We start from the raw sequence: 15,000 nt of genomic DNA, 5'->3' as shown, positions 1-15,000 counted from the left end.
AAATATGGCATGGGTAGGAAAAGTGCTTCGTTTAGGCTGTGAATGTTTCGAATGACAAAAACCACCCAGTTGAGACGATGAGTGTAGAGTGAGAGCATAGTCAAGGCACTCGTGTCATTTTCTTACAAAAATACAGATCTGATCGACTAAGACACACACCACATTTCTCTGCGAAATCAGAGGCATTTTCAACATTTTTTACAAATCAACCCGACAAGACAGTAAGCTATCACTCTAACTCTTTCACATTTTAATGCAATATTATTTTTCAGCGTATAAACCCGGGCTGGGGAGTGCGAGCAGTCGCCTCCAGATCAGTACCCGAACTTGTATGGTTGCTTGATGTGGTCGTTCTGTACGACATTTAGTGCATACAAACTGCTGGTGCGAAAGGTATACAACAGTAAAGACCTGCTGCTTTTCAGTGACTTTAGTGACGTGATTTTATGAACTCGTCCGCAAATAGTCTGTTTTGGTTTCTAAAAAAAAAGGCATCTCTGACTTATGAAAACTATACCACCTTCTCTATTACACAGTAAAGGCAAAGCCTTGTGCACATAACAATTATACAGCTCCAGCAACAAAGGTACAGTTTAACAGGAAGGCATCTATTTGAAACATGAGATAGGACTTGCACTGTAAAATGATGTCCTATTTTAGCTGCTCTTACAGGTCAGCGTAGCTAGCGCACAATCTGACATAGGACACATCGTAAGAATTAGTCCACTGTTTAAAATTGTGGAGATGATGAGCTTATTGTTTTTTTCTTACAAAAGGCACACAAATAAACCAACAGCTGCCTGCTTTTTAAACAGTTTAAGGTTTAAAGGTCTGCCACGGTGAGTAGATCCAGCCGTTCGTCACCCACCGTCCGACCACTATTAGTCCAGCAAAGTCCAAAGTCCATCCCTAGACACAGTTCCCCATAGACTTGACGAACGATCCGTCGGGCAGCTGTCTGAAGATTCCTCGTAAAGTCTCCAGTTCCCGGGTGAGGTGTTCCACCCGTTTCCGTAGTCTATCGTTGTCCGACGACAACTCTATCACCTTTTGTTGCGTCTCCACGTTGCGCATTTTCGCCTTGTCCCGGCTCTTCCTCACAGCGACGTTGTTCCGCTCCCGCCGCAGCCGGTACTCAGCGCTGTTCTTGTCGACGTTTTTCTTGGACTTCCCCCGGTCACTCGCGCCCATCATCTTCATCCCTCCGCCGGGCAGCCCGCTCTGCTGATGGTGCGGACTCGGAACCGGGGTCGGGGGAGGAGTCGGGTGACCCGGCTGAAGGTGCATGGTCGTCTGCGCGCAGTGCGCGATTTGGTATTGGAGGTGAGGCAGATGTTGCGAGTGCGGGTGCATCTGCGCGTGGTGGTAGGTGGGTGGCATGGCGTGGCCGAGGTCTTCTTCTTCATGTGGCTCTTGTTTAATCGCCAAGGGTCTCATGCGTGCAGGTGGGTTGTCGTAGATGGGTTCCAGCTTGGAGTCCATGTACGTCATGCAGCCGTACACTTGTGTCTGTTGTCCCGGTGCGCCCTGGGCGCCGTGCCCGTGCGGGTAGTCGTAGTCCCCGCTCGCCAGCTTGAGCTTCTCTTGTTTGGAGCTGTTGTGAAATAAATCGGCGAGGAACTCGTCGTTAAAAGCTGCTGGGTCGATGTAGGCTGTGATGTCGATGGAGTTCTCGTTCTCGTAGATGTCACCGAGGTCTCCGCCGGACGCAGGGTCTTTGTAGCAGAAGGCGCCTTGCTGGTTGTGTCCAAGGTTAGGCAGGAGGGGTCGTGGAGCGACCTCGTAGAGGTTGGGCTGCTCCATGGAGTATCTAAAACCCGCCAGACATGGTGATGAGCTCCGGGAATCCAGTTTGTAGCAGTACCGGAGTCAGCCGCGCTGGCTAGAGGAACCGTTGGGTGCGGATGAGACCCGGAGAAGTTTTGTGGTGAGGCAGGTCGGCGCGCAGTACGCGATCTGTTACTGGGAGCCTGAATGAGGGTGCACGGGGTTTCGCTGCCTGTGGTACCGTGAGAGGTTTCGCGTCCACTCGTGCACCTTGTGTACGTTGGAGGTCCCTGCTCTGACACTGACAGCCTGCTGATTAGCGCGCTTACTTATACAGTCAGTGTGGCTGCGCACCCAGGTCCTAGCGCACGCCAAGTCAACGCAACATTCGCATTCACGCATTTCATACTGTAGATATCAAACACACTCTGAACTGAATAGGAAATGTTCAGATCTTACAAGACTAGATTCGTTCACATTGTTAAATATCACAATGAGTGTCTCGATCATTTGGAGCATAAAGCTCAACTACATAAAGTATTGGTTACATCTAATAATCATTCAAATGGTGCTTCTTAGAACACTTTAATAAAGTTAGTTAGTTAATTGATGTGATGAGAGCCTGAACCACTTTCAATTTGCCAATATTTAAGTCAAGCAAAATATACATGAAGACAGAGATGTTTTATTATTAGCCTACATACAGAAATATGTGTCTGGATGTTCTGTGTCTGGACATATCTGAACGATATAGCCTATTTAAAGAAAAGACAAGGCGTACAGGCAAACATTCGCCAGGTTTATATTTTAGAGAAACAAGCTTTCATCACTTGCATGGCCAGATTCAACCCCGATCAACTTCAGCGCTGGTAATGGACTCTGAAATGTTATTTAGAGCTTTGCGCATTGGCCTAGGACAAATTAAACGCGCAAGCACTGTCAAGTAAGCCTGTAATTATTCATTATCAAGAAAATAGAGAAGGGAAGAGCGCAATGAGCGTGCGTCTGTTTCACGCGTGCCTTTTCCAGACACTGAATTAGAGAGATGGTTAGGATTAATCAGACGAGTTTGTACAGAAAAATGGAATAGACAAATGCTGCTGCTGGTAGTTTTGGCGAGGACGTGGAATTCAGAATTCATTGGACACTTGTAATCTTGGTGTGGTCGAATATGCGCATATTTATTTGTCCATGACCTGCGTCAAGAGATAGCCACAATACGCACAATTCCAAGCGGAGCGATTATTTCGATATTTTTGACAACATGTTGGGAATGTTTCATATTCTCTGGAAACGAGTCTACGTGAGATGTCAGCGTAGTCTGTCTGAACCTGTGACCCCGTATGTAGTCGTGATTCGGGCGCTCTTGTAGCGGAGCTGCTTGCGATAACTCCCTCGAGCTTGGATAAGGACTTCCTTGTCATGCACGACTCGAGGAACAGAGGGCGCGCAGGAGAGAACACTCCCGAGCCCTCTGCTGTCAGGTGGGGGGTTGTGTCACTGTGTGAGAGGTTTCTGGAATCATCACAGATTTCGAGAAAGATAGACTTTGCCTCCATAACACTGTGCATTTTGTGCATACCTGCAGCTAACCTTATCCAGTCGTACAGGCGTGGTGGCCCCTATCTCACTTACATTAACATGTATCAATTTGGCAGGTCGCTTTCATCCGAGCGACTTAGGGCTGAGCTACACCAGGCGCGTAACTGAAGCGTTCCGTACGCGTGGCGTCTCCTGCAACAATTAGCTTCCATTATAATAAATGGAAGTAGCTACACCAGACGTGACAGTGGGGCGTACGTTCGAAAAAAATAGACCATTCATCTAAAATAGATTTTACGCGTCGCGAACGGAACGCTTCAGTTATGCGCCTGGTGTAGCTCATACCTTACAGCAATAGAATAACATCCATACCTTTCATGTTCCACAAACATATATTAGTCCAATGTCTGCTAGATTCATCACCATCATTTACACGCCAGTCTTAAATGTTTTTAATGTGCTCCTATCTATTTCTCCGTATTCCCTATATTGAAAACTTTAATGGGTTTTTAGACTTCCATGTCCAAATAAGTAAGTGTAAAAGACAGAAGAAGAAAAAACGCGCCTAGAATGTATGTGTATGTTTTCTGTTTTCTTCCTGGTATATATGTTAAATATATTTCTATTTCTATATACTATTGTAGGCCTAGGCTAAGTTATGTGTACGGGCGGTGGTAGTGTTTTTACATCTTACATGCATATTTGTAAAAGTGGGTTCGACTCCAGGCCACCACTGTCGTGCCTTTGAGCAAAGCACAACCCCCAGTAGCCTAGGCTACTCCAGGGACATTGGCCTCTGCAATTGGATATGTCGCTTAAAGCGTCATCTAAATACATGCTTTAATGCATAAATAATAAATAATAACTAATTACATCTAATAACCAACCGTGAAGGAAACTTGATATGTTATAGTAAGATTTAAATATGATTTTGGCATTATCTCATTCCAGCCATGTAGGCCTATGATTCATAGTCATTAACTTGAAGCCATTTTACATTTTTCAGCTGAGAAATGTTGAAGCAGAATCTGACAGAACGTGTTTCAATTCTGCATCTTGCGCTTTGTTGTTACACTCGGGGTAAAGTGTTGTTATTAAAGTACGTGTTTCAATTCTGCATCTTGCGCTTTGTTGTTACACTCGGGGGTAAAGTGTTGTTATTAAAGAACGTCGTTTCTTTGTATCTATGAAAAAGTCTCTGTTGCTATGATTGTCCCAATGACTGAAGATTTTCTTACATAAACACTTGAAACTAAAAGGTTGCTTTGCAATTGGTTAGACGTCATGTCAATCAGCCTGTGTATTGCATCATGTCTTCACAGTGGGCCCTCTCATTGGCTGAGTTGTCAGATGTCCCTACAAGGAAAAACGATTTCGCAATACTTCTCAAGCGGCTCCCAATGAACTAGCTAAACAATAACAGACTTCAGTGAACTAGCTACTTCTATTGACAACAGCTCTGGATTTTGGTGTACCTCGGCCACTCGATGGACGATTGAGAAGACCTTAACATCCTGAAGGTAATTTGTGTTGAGTTGTAGAGTTTCTGACCGTTTTCACCGAATGTAACGTTGCCTGTCAGAAAAGTGTAAAAGTCAGCTAGCAACACCGAGCTAAAGACGGTGAACTTTATGCGGTTTTACTGTTGTCGTTTTTTCATTACCGTGTCAACTAATTCTTCCATACAAGTATGTCATCTCGTCATGTCTAAAAATGTTATGTTAAAACCTGGAGGAGATTGACAAAACCAATATCGGTTGAATCAAGTTCCATTGTGTGAAACAGTGAGATGGATGGGACTAGTTGACGTGGACTGTGCTCTCCCATTATCTTGCTAACAGATTAGCTCACTAGCTAGGTGTTTTGCAATCACGCAACCCCAGCAGCCTCAAAGCGACAGAACTGTGTCTGTCAAAGCGACGCACCAAATAACTGTGAATAGTCACAGTATTGACATTTGTGTCATATCAATGGGATGGGTGTACTGGGTGATGTCGAATGGCGGAGAAGACTACTGGCAACCTCTAACAGTTAGTTGGAGTGGCTGTTTATGTTAGCATGGTGTCGTATCAGCTAACGTTAGCTAGCGGTATTCCCCGTCTGTAGGTGGTAAGCGCTGTAGTAGCCTATCATAAACAGTATCTTTGTCTGCTAATGGTTCCATAAAATAACCCGCGCGACATGTAATCATTTCAGATTGGTCACAATGGAAGTGAGTGGCTTTCTAACGCTCTGTGTGTTAGGGAAGCGATGGTTTGCTTGGAAGCTGCGACTGACTCCGGAGTTTCCCTTCTCCAAGGCACAAAGGCAGGGGCGGGCGGGGGAGCGGGCTGCGATGATGCAACCTCTGGCAACTCCGGGCTAGCCCATGATGGGCGGTATTATAGCTACATATTTTAAACGCCTTATACGAATATTGTAATAATATCCCAGTTGTTGACCGCTACATCTCAGCTTTCAGTTGGTTAGGTTTTTAATTAGACAATTAACGTTGTCTCATGTCGTGGCGCTAAAACCATGCGTGTTATAAACAATACTTTTATTATGTCAGCCATACCAAGGAGGGCAGTGTGTTGCACTTACACAAAGAAAGCGTGCAAACGACAAAACCCATTAGTCAGTGGCATGCATAATTCAATTCTAGAGAGAGAGATGTCAGGTGCTGGTGGTGTTCTAGTGCTGGTTCCCGTTACACATCTAGACCCGTTCCACATCTGACTCCGGTGTGTGTGTGTGTGTGTGTAACCCATCCCACTGCCAGGATTTTGTGTAGTCAGCAATATTGTTTGTGTGTGTGTCTGTCACCACAGGCGTACCTGCTTTCCTTTGATGTTCTACACATCCTCCTGTTAGACTGTTCTTTTTTCCCGTGCTTCTGTCTTTTCTCCATCTCACACACACACACACACACATACTTTATTGTTCCTGTTGCCATGGGAATCCTCCTGAGGGACTGGGTGTGCTGAGGCTTTAGACCATACATGTGTGTGTGTGCGCGCGTGTGTGTGTGTGTGCGCGCGTGTGCGTGCGCGTGTGGAGGGGCGCGAGGTTAGTAATTGGGACTGTAAGAATACCCAGTAGACTGTATTAATTAACCTGGCTCTTGTTAGGTGTGAGTCCCATTGTTATTAGGTGTGTATGAATACAGATGTGGTGTAGCTCAGGAGGTAGTTAGGCCTGCCCCCTGTGGACAGGTGGAGTCTTTCACTCTCAATGGCCTTAACGATATTGGTAGTTTGACAGTATACTCACACACTCAACGCCCTTAGCGATATTGGTAGTTTAACGGTACACTCACACGCTATTAGTGCCATTGGTGTTTGTGTGTGTTTTGTAATGCTGTTAGCATTGCCATTTGCTGTAGTGTGTTTTGTAATGCTGTTAGCATTGCCATTTGCTGTAGTGTGTTTTGTAATGCTGTTAGCATTGCCATTTGCTGTAGTGTGTTTTATAATGCTGTTAGCATTGCCATTTGCTGTAGTGTTTTTGTGCCTCCTGTCCACCTTGCAGGTTGTGTGCAACTGGAGTGCAGTGGAGCCCCCAAACCACACCCACACCTGGACGTCCTGAGCGGAGTACTGACCTCGTGAACCTGTCCGCAGTGACCGCCGCAGCGCTGACTCCAGCAGAGGGCGCCAGATAGCCAGAGCGCACGTGAGAGCCACGGTCGGTCGGACCCCTTTTAGATGAGCATGCCGTCACAGCAGAAGCCAATGACGGACCAGAACGGCGTCAGTGTAATCCAGAGCCAGACGCTCGCCAGCGCCACCCTCCCCACTGGAGGGGGACTGCAACAGGTAGGCCTACACACAAGTCTCTCACCAGCAAACACACAGGAATGCATACTCAAGATGTTTTTTAATACTTCAAAATAATATTTGATTGATGAACCATTCATTTTTCTTCAGCCATAAGTTTGTAGATTTGAATAAAATCTGTTTTGGTTCATACTGTGCTCTGAGTTTGATGCTGGGCTGGTAGGTGCCCTATTTCCGCCCACTCACTCAGCACATCAATGGTTAGACTGAGCATTTTTGTCACAAAATCAAAATTTCACTGGAGCTCCAAGCGGTTTTGTACACATAGCCTTACAACACTCTTTACAGCTCTTCGAGTCACTGTACAATGTCATTTTTGGTGCAGAGATTTTTTTATTTTTTTTAGGAATCCGCAGTCTTGATTTGTACAGAAATGAATATTAAGTGACACATACACGTAAAAGGGTGAAAATAGGTAACTTTCCGATAACTTTCTGCAGACTGGCATACCTGCACACACGCACACACACACGCATTACTCTACTCACACTGTTATTGTGTTGCGAATGTGTTGGGATAAGATGGAGCCCTAATTGTGTGTGTGTGTGTGTGTTTCAGGTGCCCCAGCTGGTCCCTGTGAGCTCTGGAGGGGGGGGCAAGGCGGCCCCCCCTAGCCGTCTGAAGAAGGGTGCGTCATCGGACAAGGAGAGCGACGAGTACCGGCAGCGGCGCGAGCGCAACAACCTGGCGGTCAAGAAGAGCCGCATGCGCAGCAAGCAGAAGGCGGCCGACACGCAGCAGCGCGTCAACGAGCTCAAGGAGGAGAACGAGCGCCTGGAGGCCAAGATCAAGCTGCTCAGCAAGGAACTGAGCGTGCTCAAAGACCTCTTCCTGGAGCACGCGCACAACCTGGCCGACAACGCGCCCCCCAGCGCCGCCAGCGCCACCCCCGGCGAGCCCTGCGCCCCCCCACACAACAACAACAACAATAACAACAACAACAACAACAACAAGGGCGGCAGCAGCGGCGGGGTGGGACAGTGATGACCGAGACTCTCCTCTCCTCACACCGAGGGGCACCACACTGCATGCTCTTCCTCTTCTCCTTCTTTTTCCTTTTCTTCATCCTGTCTTTCTGTTGGCTGCCCTCTCCTCTCTGTTCTGTCCTGTCCGGTCCATCATATGTTCTCTGTGTCCAGTCAGGTTGGCCTCATCTGCTTCCCTAAACCAGGAATGGAGAATTGACCTCTATTGCTCTTCATCGTGAGTGTGTGTGTGTGTGTGTGTGTGTGTGTGTGTGTATCTGTTTTTTGTGTGTATCTGTTTTTTGTGTGTGTGCACGCTCTGGTGTGTCATGAGGTCACAGCACCGGTTGTTTGGCTTCTGATGACTTCTGACGTTTCAGCTCAGCAGTGATGACCCATCAGAGCCCCTTGCTAGACACACACACACACACACACACACCATGAAACGGTTGGGGTTGTCTTAAAGACTCCTTTCATGTCATTGCGAGAAGGGGAAATGGATGGGATTTGACTGAACAGGGTTGGGTGGAATACACACACACACACACGTATGCACGCACACACACACCCACACACGCACACAGGTGTGTTTTCTATTTTGTCTTGTGCTGTTTCTGAACGGGATCTTGACCTCAGGCTGCCCTCAGCCTCACCACACGGCCTTGTCTGCACAGTTTCCACGAGGTTCCCCCACCCCCCGCCTCCACCCCCACCCCCACCCCCACCACCTCCACCTCTCACACTGGTCCACCGCTGCGCCCGCTGGGCTCCACAGCTGGCAGGGGCCTGCGCCACGACGCTCCGCTCCGCCCGAATGTTGCACTACACGATTGGGGGACGAAGACATTCGGACATTTGGACTCCTGAACGAACGACTTCAGCTGAAATTTTATTTGGCTCGATTGTAAAGCAGAGAAGAAAAAAAACAAACTTTGAAACGTTTTTAAGAGAAGAAGAGAAGAAAACGGCTCCACTAATTTCCAGGTGAATGTTGGATGAATATTTGATTGACGTTTTTGCTGAGTTGTCGATGTTGCTGTGCAGCATTCTTCTTGTGACTAGGGTCTCCTAGCTTTTTATAAGAGTTTTATGGGGGTATTGTGAAATTGTAAATTAAAATTGAATACAAACCTCATGCTTGAGCACCTGGTCCTTATTCTCTCTCTGCTCACTTGTACACAACACCTGCAGAGCAGCTCAAAGATGAGGCTGGGTGGCGTCGCCTGCTCTTTTCCTTTGCTACACACAGTTATTGATTAAGTACATCAGGAGTTCCCAATTATTGGTGATTACAGTATATATGTATAGTAATAGTTAAATAATTGATTTTATTTAACTCGAGTGCATTGTGTCGGCTTTAGCACTTATTTATTTCATAACTTGTTTAGAGGAAATTACCCTTTTTTCCCACACACATACCGGTACACTCATAAAGGTCATAAACCTGAGTTACTAGCCACTTTATAACCCTTAACCCTGGAACAGCTCACCCAGTCATGAGTCAGAATGTCCGCACGTCATCAAGGACACTGTTCCAGGTGGGGCTCAAGGTCACCAAGCAATTCAAGGTCACCTGGCAATGCCAGGCACCACGTGAGGTGTCTGATGATGTGATGACAATAAACTGGTGAATAGTAAATGTCTGGGCCAAAGACTCTTCCTCTGTGTGACCAGTTTCCTGCAGGAACTGCGTTTCAGTTGAGGACAGGTAAGGACAGAGTTTTCTTCAGCATGACTTCTTGTTTCCTGTCTTGAGCTGTGCCTCATCTGCGGACAGGAGACAGTTGTCTTCAGTGTGACTGTCTGTTTCCTGTCTGTTTCACCTGAGGACAGGTAAGGACAGTCTTCTTCAGGGCGACTTCCAGCTCCTGTTGCCTAATACCTGTGAGCTATTCTAGTTCCACAGGTTAGTGTGCACATGAGGTGTGTGTGTGTGTTATGTGCTGCTTGGTGAAGTATCACAGGAACACATCCTGCTAACACATTCCTGTTGATCAGTAACTGACAGCCAGCCGGGGGCTCCCCACCATGGAGGTATTATATATAACTGGAGAGAGTGACTAAGTCCCGCCCTCCATACAAATGAATGGTGGAGGCTAGGCTAGTAAATCCGGGCAATTCATAGTCAACGCCATCTTGAACACTGGGGTTCGGATCCAGCGCCAGTCGACTCTGACCATGCGCCAGTTACAAAGCTGGAAATGACGCATGGACCAACGTCGATTTTTATTGGATATTCTGTAAAAAGAGTGTCATCCTCCAGTAAGAGGGTGGCGATAATGCACATAAAGTCCTTGCCTCATAACAAGAAGAAGAAAAAGTTGCTCGGGAACGCGCATGGAGTCCGAGTGGAGTCGCCCTGAAGCGCAACTTAATTTCATTGGATAACACAGCGGCTCTAACTAGGAGCGGTCTGCTTGCTGTCCTGCTGCAAATATGCATTCGAACTTGACGTGAAATATCCGTAGTCGAACTATAAATAAACTATTCGGTTTTTAGTGCCAAGTGTAGCGCATTTTTACAGTCTATGATTAGTTTGTTTTTTATTTTATTGTTTGCCATCTCATAGCGGGTGCTCTAAACGTATTCTAGCGTTGGCCCATGACCAAATCAAGCCAATAATAGCCAGTAGCCACAATAATGACTGGAGCCAGAGCCCTCAATAGCCACCCTGTTTTGAAAATAATATTGAAGATAGTATTGAAGATAACGCACAAAACGGTCAGCCTGAGCGGACAATTACGTCCCCAACTCATCTAAAATGTGGAGTCTTTACTTTGAGTTGTACACCGCACAACCGTAAAGTAACGGTTAAAGAGAATATTGTCTGCGGACTCAGCAAAAAACAGTTTACTTACGCATCCACGACGTCCAATCTTTGCGCTCACCTGTGGAGTTACCATCCAAATGAAGCAGCGGTGTCAGAGGCACAGTAGACGGCCAGAGCATCGCCAGGCGTCCAACATCGTATGATTGCATTTCCGTAAATCCTAAATTATGTCCAGGGTCTGCTATCTACTTAGGCTGCAAAGCACAAGTATTTATTTGAGGTATGCTTATTCGAGGCAGACCTTTATTTCTTACATTGTACGTTATTGTGAGACATGCGTTTTGTTTGGAGCGGCATACCAGGCTATCAAACGCAGACGATTTTCGGCTTTGGTATGGGATTTAATTTACTTTTTGACTTTTATTATATAGTTAAATGTTGAGGCTGATGGGCATTTAAATATAGAGGGTATTTGATGATCACTGTAAAGTTTCGTGTAGTTGAAAAGGTGTTGGAATTTCCAGCTGTTTGCGAGACAAGGCCATTTTCATTCATTGAACGTGCGCTGTGCTCTAATGGAATCCTTATTGCATAGAGAAGTAGCCTAAATTGAGTTTTTTTTTTTTTAATTATGCATGGTTTACTTTTTATTAAATTCGTAGGCTGGAATGCCTCGCGGCAATAATTGTGTTTAAATGTAGTAGCCTAGTGCTTCAGCCTCTGGCAAGCTCCAAAGGGGGCGGCTAGGTTGAGAGCAACGTGTTGGATGGTGTAACGAGACAAGGTCTTTATGCCGCTGTTCATATGTTTAGGCTACGTTTGTTCGGGACAAACAACAACGAAACAAGATCAATACAATTTTCTTTATTTGTTTATTTGTCATATGATGGATAAACAACCATAATATGCACGTCTTCTCATAGGATCCTCAAGAAATACGCACTGAATAACGTTTGGCTGTAGCCGCCGGATAGGTACCCGCCCACCAACATGTACGCGCATGAGAGCTCGTGCCCAACACGGATTTTCGTGCATGGAGCTGGTTCCAAATGCTCCATGCAGCGCCATATTTGAAAATGGCGTATGCTAACATGCCGAAGCTAATCTGCACGCTCTTGACCCCCTGCTCCCCACACTCTGAGTGAGTTTGGCCAATCAGCACACAGCTGCAGAAGTCAGTGTTTGGCCAATCAGCACACAGAGCTGCAGCTGAAGTCAGTGTTTGGCCAATCGGCACACAGAGCTGCAGCTGCTGAAGTCAGTGTTTGGCCAATCGGCACACTGAGCTGCAGCTGCTGAAGTCAGTGTTTGGCCAATCGGCACACAGAGCTGCAGCTGCTGAAGTCAGTGTTTGGCCAATCGGCACACAGAGCTGTCTTAAATGTAATCAAAAATGCCCTCCTCCGCCTTTGGTGCTTCCCTACCTTCTAGCTGCAGTGTATATCCTTAGCAATATGCTATAGCATATTGGGTCTTTAATATTTACAGGAGTCCATAGAAATTTAATAATCATGTTATTTTATTCAATATTAGTTGTGCAGATGTATAGTCTATCTTAAACACACCAATTGAATTGAAATAGAAATTGCAAAGATTTATATTTTTGTGTAATTATTCCATATTTAGTGTAGTCATTCCATATCAGAACCCCTGAAGTAGGCTACAATTCAAATGCAAGCATGAAACTTACCTTTCATTTGAGACCTGGAAATTGGTATTGAGAATTATAGGCTACTTGAAAAATATTCTCCATCCCTACATTTCTAACATTACGCATAGTGGATCAATTAGAATACAATAAAATAAATCTTTAATCTAGCCTAAACCATGGTGGACATTTGTCTTTGGCTCAGCAGAAATACAAGACAGATGGACATACAGACAACATCTCAGACAAATTATGTTTGTGTGTGTATCTGTGTGTGTACCTGTGTGTGTGTGTGTGTGTGCGTACGTTTGTGTGTGTGTGTGTGTAACTGTGTGTGTGTGTGTGTGCGCGTACGTGTGTGTGTGTATGTGTGTGTACTTGTGTGTGTGTCTGCGTACATTTGTGTGTGTATGTGTGTGTGTACCCGTGCGTACGTTTGCGTGTGTGTAACTGTGTGTGTGTGTGTGCGCGTATGTGTGTGTGTATGTGTGTGTACTTGTGTGTGTGTGTGTGTCTGATGTTTGTGTGTGTATGTGTGTGTGTGTGCGTATGTGTGTGTGTGTGTGTGTGTGTACCTGAGTGTTTGTGTGTGTGTGTATGTGTGTGTGCACCTGTGTGTGTATGTTTGTGTGTACCTGTGTGTGTGTGCATACGTTTGTGTGTATATGTGTGTGTGCACCTGTGAGTGTGTATGTGTGTGTGTACCTGTGTGTGTGCGTACGTTTGTGTGTGTACAGTATGTGTGTGTGTGTGCACCTGTATTCTTTCACACAAACATAGGGGCATTTGTGGGCGTTTTTGGGTGGTAACCAGGTACGCCATGCTGTTGGTGCAAACAAACGCTCCATCGTCATTGATATCACATAGTAAGGAGCTGCCTCAAGGGTCATAAAAGTATTTTGTCGTGTTTAGTTCTATAATGAAAGTACAGCTTTTATAGCCATCCATGCGTGTTCACATCTGGCTCCTTGGCTATGAATTTGGTAACTCTAGCAGACTTTTACGTCTTTAGAACACTAAACATATCGGAGGTGTCGGAGGTGAGTTACTCCAGTCTAGATTTTTTGACGCTAATCACTCCTATGATGTATTGCTATTGTCTATCCAAAGTATCGAAGTTAACTGATGGTCAACTAACCCAAAATCAGATTGTTTGCACCTCCAAGCGGTCTGTGACGTTCGTCTGTGACGTAAGTTTGTGTGAAAGAATGTGTGTGTGCATACGTTTGTGTGTGTGTGTGTGTGTATGTGTGTTAGTCCATATCTCAGGTCCCGTTTACACGTAAGAAAAACACATACGTGATGTTCCCTCATTTGTTTGAAATCTCTGATTGGCCACCTGTTTGCTCGACGTGTTCGAGACACCCTTCCCCAGCTGTTTTTAGCATCAGTGTGAATGGAATTATTTTTAAAAACAAAGGAGGGGAAATATGAGTTTTTCAGAATCCCCTGCTACGTCCAAAACGTGCTCTCAGTCCTCCTCAGATGCTCAGGATCAGGGTCAAGATGTGCAGCTGTCACACAAGTATGTTGATGCAAGGACGACAGGAAGAGACTCAACACCCAGTTAGCCTGTAACTCAAACAATGATCCACTTCAACAGGAAATGTCTTGAGTGTGTTTGTGTGTGTGTGTGTGAGAGAGAGAATGTGTGTGTGTGGGTGTGTGTGTGTCACCTATCCTGATCCACCGAATTAGGTCTTTACTGGAAGTGTGTGTGTGTGTGTGTGTGTGTGTGTGTGTGTGTGTGTGTGTGTGTGTGTGTGATTATCAGGCATTCTTTAGTGCTTTACTGGTAGTAAAAGCGTTGGGCAGGATTACAGAACAGGACAGGTAGACGTCACTTGACAAACAAACAGTGGTGGCATGCTGATGTTTTCATAACCTGTTGTGTACGTCTCAGGTGTGTCACCTGTACTGTTTACCTGAGCTAAGCTGAACAGCATGTTCAGGTACCTGTCGGGTACATCTCAGGTGTGTCACCTGTGCTGTTTACCTGAGTTAAACTGGACAGCATGTTCAGGTACCTGTCGGGTACGTCTCAGCATGTTCAGGTACTTGTCGGGTACGTCTCAGGTGTGTCACCTGTGCTGTTTACCTGAGCTAAACTAGACAGCATGGTCAGGTACTTCTGAAGCCATCGCATCAGCACACAAACACTTCAAGAGGTCAAATTATGTTTGACTGTCACTGTGGCTGTAAACATTTAGCACACAGACACACACACCTACACAAACACACGCATGCACACACACACACACAAACAAATGCAAGGGGTGACTGTTTGAGCATGACTACCAGACTCACACACACACACAGCAAAGGGAGTTGTTTTGCGTCATTGTGGCAGTACAGTGGATCGAGGGTTTGCACTAGCAAAACAAGTTTTTTTTATCAGTCATGGTTTGAGCAACTTCATCATTAGTTTGACCAGATGACTGATGGTTTTTCGCTTGTACAGTTTATTGTAAAGTAAATACAAATCAACAA

At 45.7% G+C, this 15,000-nt stretch overlaps 2 protein-coding genes across 2 annotated transcripts in view; one reads left to right on the top strand and one right to left on the bottom strand.

The window, feature by feature from the left end:
- cebpa (CCAAT enhancer binding protein alpha) overlaps positions 1 to 2,055 on the bottom strand; it is a 2,147-nt gene extending 92 nt beyond the window's left edge. The window contains exon 1 of the mRNA XM_076291862.1: positions 1 to 2,055. This exon is cut by the window's left edge and continues 92 nt beyond it. Coding sequence (XP_076147977.1) covers positions 910 to 1,803 — 894 coding nt within the window. The 5' untranslated portion in view covers positions 1,804 to 2,055 and the 3' untranslated portion in view covers positions 1 to 909.
- Positions 2,056 to 4,681: 2,626 nt separating this feature from the next.
- Positions 4,682 to 8,805, top strand: LOC143132383 (CCAAT/enhancer-binding protein gamma-like). Its single transcript, XM_076291861.1, has 3 exons — positions 4,682 to 4,829; positions 6,820 to 7,106; positions 7,686 to 8,805. The coding sequence occupies exons 2-3, from the start codon at positions 6,996 to 6,998 to the stop codon at positions 8,109 to 8,111; spliced, it is 537 nt and encodes a 178-aa protein (XP_076147976.1). The 5' UTR covers positions 4,682 to 4,829; positions 6,820 to 6,995; the 3' UTR covers positions 8,112 to 8,805.
- Positions 8,806 to 15,000: the final 6,195 nt, after the last annotated feature.

This window comes from Alosa pseudoharengus, unplaced genomic scaffold, assembly GCF_046254945.1.
Source record: "Alosa pseudoharengus isolate Yale_2024_CS ecotype anadromous, Long Island Sound unplaced genomic scaffold, YU_APseudo_1.1 YU_APseudo_1.1_scf_19, whole genome shotgun sequence".
NCBI classification, from domain to species: domain Eukaryota; kingdom Metazoa; phylum Chordata; class Actinopteri; order Clupeiformes; family Clupeidae; genus Alosa; species Alosa pseudoharengus.
The sequence above is the reverse complement of the archived record's forward strand: the minus strand, read 5'-3'. Positions and strand labels throughout refer to the sequence as shown.

What these genes read in the sequence shown, in the direction of transcription:
- LOC143132383 (XM_076291861.1), top strand. Translation starts at nt 6,996, where the DNA reads ATGAGCATGCCGTCACAGCAGAAGCCAATGACGGACCAGAACGGCGTC. An exon ending in CTGGAGGGGGACTGCAACAG is followed by an intron (nt 7,107 to 7,685) that starts GTAGGCCTACAC and finishes TGTGTGTTTCAG; the next exon opens with GTGCCCCAGCTGGTCCCTGT.